The 4,039-nt window shown below is 54.8% G+C and overlaps 1 protein-coding gene across 1 annotated transcript; it reads left to right on the top strand.

Moving 5' to 3' along the window:
* Positions 1 to 1,058: 1,058 nt before the first annotated feature.
* On the top strand, positions 1,059 to 1,553 carry LOC139026365 (octapeptide-repeat protein T2-like). The gene has a single exon (XM_070441691.1). The coding sequence runs from the start codon at positions 1,059 to 1,061 to the stop codon at positions 1,551 to 1,553; it is 495 nt and encodes a 164-aa protein (XP_070297792.1).
* Positions 1,554 to 4,039: the final 2,486 nt, after the last annotated feature.

Raw genomic sequence — 4,039 nt, 5'->3', positions numbered from 1 at the left:
CTGGCTCAGCATTCTCCTGCAACCTCTCCTCCCCTCTCCTCCCTCTCTTCCCATATCTACTCCCTCTTCCCCTTCCCTCTTCGGCGCCTCGGCCTCCCCTCTAGGGAGCATGGGCAGACACGGGCAGGGACAGGGCAGAGCAGGGACAGGGCAGAGGCAGGGACAGGGCAGACCCTCCCTCTCCTTCCCTGCTCCTTCCCTCTGGGCAAGAGCTGGCCCTACACTGCCGTGGCAGACCCCTGGCCTCCTTCCCATCGTCCTCCCTCTCCTCCCTCTCAGGACCTCCCCGTCGCCTGTCCTTCTACTCGGTCCATGACTTCCTGCGCCCTGCCTTCCTCCCCTCTAGCCGTCACCTCACATCCGTCCATGGCAGAATGCCCAGGTTCGCGCCCAGCCCTGGTACCGCACTCTCTCCTCCCTGCTCCCTCCACTCTGCGCCTCCCTGGGAGACATTTATCGCCTACCGCAGGCCTCTTCGTGCGCGGACAGCGCTGTAACGATCCTCTCTCTCTTTCCCTCTTCCTTTCTCGGCTCTGGTGGATCCATGCACTCCCCTCTTCCTTCTCCTCTGTCCTCCTCATCGTTCCTCACTGCTTTGCTCTGTTAATGGCTGGATTCAGTCGCTGTAACCAGCTTTGTTGGTGCAGTTAAAACGCCTTCATTCAGCGGTCTGTTCAAACTCACTCTGCCTTAATAATTGTGCATGGGTTTATCTTAGGCTGTAAGGGAGAAGGCTTCATGGTAGTGGGCTGAGACAAGGAGACAAGCCAGTGAAGAGCTGTAGATAACGTCAAACTATAATTGAGGATAATGGCGTATATTGTCCTAAATAGACACATTGAGTGTATCCATGCGGAATGGAACCGTGAATTCAAAGGTTGACGGTTGACAAAAGATTGTGGACCAGAGGCTAAGGTGATGAGAAGAACCAGCAGCCGCGAAAGCAAGACTTAAGAAGCGAACAGGGTGCTTTATATATATGGGCTAGACAGGAGCAGGCAAGCCAACGAGGGCAGAGGCAGGACAGGGGACAGGGGCAGAGGGCAGGACAGGCCAAGATGGCAGGAACAGGGCAGAGGCGAGGGACAGGGACATGGGCAGAGCGAGGAAGGCAAGCAGGACAGGACAGAGGCAGGGACAGGGCAGAGGCAGAGACAGGGGCAAAGGCGGGACAGGACGAGCGTAGAGGCAGGGACAGGCAGAGCAGGGACAGGACAGAGCAGGGACAGGGACAGGAACAGGACAACAGAGGCAGGGACCAGGGCAAGAGCAGGGACAGGGGAGAGGCAGGGACAGGGACAGGGCAGGGCAGGGCAGGGGCAGGGCAGGTGACCAGGGACAGGCAGGACAGGGCAGAGGCGGACAGGGGCAGGGACAGGGACAGGGCCAGAGGGAGGACGGGGGAACAGGGACAGGCGACAGGGCAGGGCAGGGACAGGGGCAAGGGCAGGGACAGGGACAGGAACAGGCGACAGGGCAGAGGCAGGACAGGACAGGGCACCAGGGACAGTGGACAGGGACAAGGGCAGAGGCAGGGACAGGGCATAGGCTAGGACAGGCAGAGGGCAGGGACAGGCAGCAGGCAGGGAGGGCAGAGGCAGGACAGGGGCAGAGGCAGGGACAGTGCAGTGGCAGGACAGCGGCGTAGATGGCAAGGAACAGGGCAGAGGCAGGGAAGCGGCAGAGGCGGGGACGGGGCAGAGGCAGGGACAGGCAGAGGCAGGAACAGGGACAGAGGCAGGGAACAAGAGGCAGGGACAGGGCAGAGGCAGGGGGCAGGGCAGAGGCAGGGGCAGGGGCAGAGGCATAGGGACAGGCAGAGGCAGGACAGGGCAGGACGGCAGACGGCAGGGGACAGGTGGCAGAGCAGCGGACAGGGCAGAGGCAGGGCAGGGGTACATGGGACAGGAAAGGACAGGGACAGGGACAGGACAGGGACAGGAACAGGGACAGGACAGGGACAGGGCAGGACAGGGCAGAGGCAGGGACAGGGGCAGGGCAGGGGCAGGACAGGCAGAGGCAGGGACAGGGCAGGGGACAGGGCAGGGACAGGGGCAGGGACAGGGCCAGAGGCAGGGACATGGGCAGGGACAGGGGACAGGGCAGAGGCAGGACAGGGGCAGAGGCAAGGAGTTTCGGGCAGGGGAGCAGGCTGCATCCTTCGGTCTTTTAGCCAAATTTAGACTCTGGTAGCAGGCGCGTAGAAACCATCTGACCTGTAATTAATAGAACCATCATGGCCCAGGCTGAACAAACAGAATAAAGGGCTGGAGCCCACCCACCTGGGTTTTTCTCTGGGTCTCTCTGGTTTTCAGGTCCTGCAGTCTTGAGCAGGGAGCGACACCTGCACATCTACTGGTCTCCTTTATTTTAACCAGTCAGCCATATTCTGGATCAGGTTGTTAACCCTACATCTCACAGGCCAGGGTCTAACCCTAATCTACAGGCCAGGTGTTAACGCCTACATCTCACAGGGCCTGTATCTGAATCAGGGTCTAACACCCTCACATCTTCACAGGCCAGGGTTAACCCTACATCTCACAGGCCTGTATCTGAATCCAGGGTTAACCCTACATCTCACAGCCAGGTGTTAAACCCTACATTCACAGGCCAGGGGGTTAACCATACATATTCACAGGCCTGTACTCTAATCAGGGTTAACCCTACATCTTCACAGGCCTGTATCAGAATCAGGGTTAACCCTACATCTCACCAGGCCTGTATCTGACATCAGGGTTAACCCTACATTCCACAGGCCTGTACATCAGATCCAGGGTTAAACCCTACATCTCACAGGCCTTGTAATCAGAATCAGTGGTTAACCCTACATCTCACGCCTGTATCTGAATCAGGTTAACCCTTACATCTTCACAGGCCTGTTATTGCTGAATCTAGGGGGATTAACCCTACATCTCCAGGCCTGTATTCTGAATCAGGTGTTACACCTTACATCCTCACAGCGCCAGGTCTAAACCCTACATCTCACAGGCCAGTTGTAACCCTACATCTCACAGGCCTGTATCAAGAATCCAGGGTTAACCCTAATCTCACAGGCTGTATCAGGAATCTAGGGTTAACCCTACATTCTCACAGGCCTGTATCAGAATCAGGGTTTAACCCACATCTCACAGGCCTGTTATCTGAATCAGGGTTAACCCGACATTCTTCACAGGCCTTCTATCAGAATTCAGGTCTGGCTGCTACAGGAAAACATCAAGGAATCCAAGTGTTTCATTGAAGTTCTGTTCTGAAGGTTGCAGATTATAAAGATGTGGAGAACATCTTGTAAAATGTGGCTCCGAGTGCCAGCGCAGACAAACAACGCAGTATTTTCTGTGTGTGTATGCTGTGTGTGATTGTGTGTTGTTGCTGTGTCTGTGTGTGTGTGTGTGTGTGTGTGGGGGGGGGGGGGTGGGGGGGGTGTGGGGTGGGGGGGGGGTTCACGCGCACAGAAAGAATCATTAGGCAATTAGTTTGCTGAGATAATATACATATTACAAGAACATGGTTTTATCATCTCATTCTGTAAAAAAAACCATCAAGAGGATTGTTCTCCCACTACTGCTTTTGAAATGGTAATATCTAGACGACAGATCTTGGATCTAGATTATTTTTGAGATTTTTATAGATGTAGTCTGACGCCAGGCTGTAACCATGTTTCTTTGATAACAGATGGAGCCTGTTGAAATACGTACATCTCGTTGTTTGGACATACCAACGGGTTTATCAATCTTTGTGGGAAAAAGAGTGACATMTTTACTGACCTTTGACCCACTGACAGGTTAGAGGGGAATACAGCATTGCGCCCTCAGGCAGGGGGATTCTGTAGCAGACACAACACAGAGATATTTTATTGGGACAAATGTTTAGAGGTGCGACGGCATCAAGGGTATTACGCGAGGTTAAATTTAGATCCTCGGTTAGGTGGTTAACTGATTTCTGTACTCCGACGTCCTTGGGTAGGTGGAGGGAGTCTGGAAGGGCATCTAGGAATCTTTGGGTTGTCCGAGAATTTATAGCACGGGCTTTTGATAATTCT

This window comes from Salvelinus sp. IW2-2015, unplaced genomic scaffold (assembly GCF_002910315.2).
Source record: "Salvelinus sp. IW2-2015 unplaced genomic scaffold, ASM291031v2 Un_scaffold4562, whole genome shotgun sequence".
NCBI lineage: Eukaryota > Metazoa > Chordata > Actinopteri > Salmoniformes > Salmonidae > Salvelinus > Salvelinus sp. IW2-2015.
Note: the sequence above shows the minus strand (reverse complement) of the source record. Positions and strands in the feature narration are given on the sequence as shown.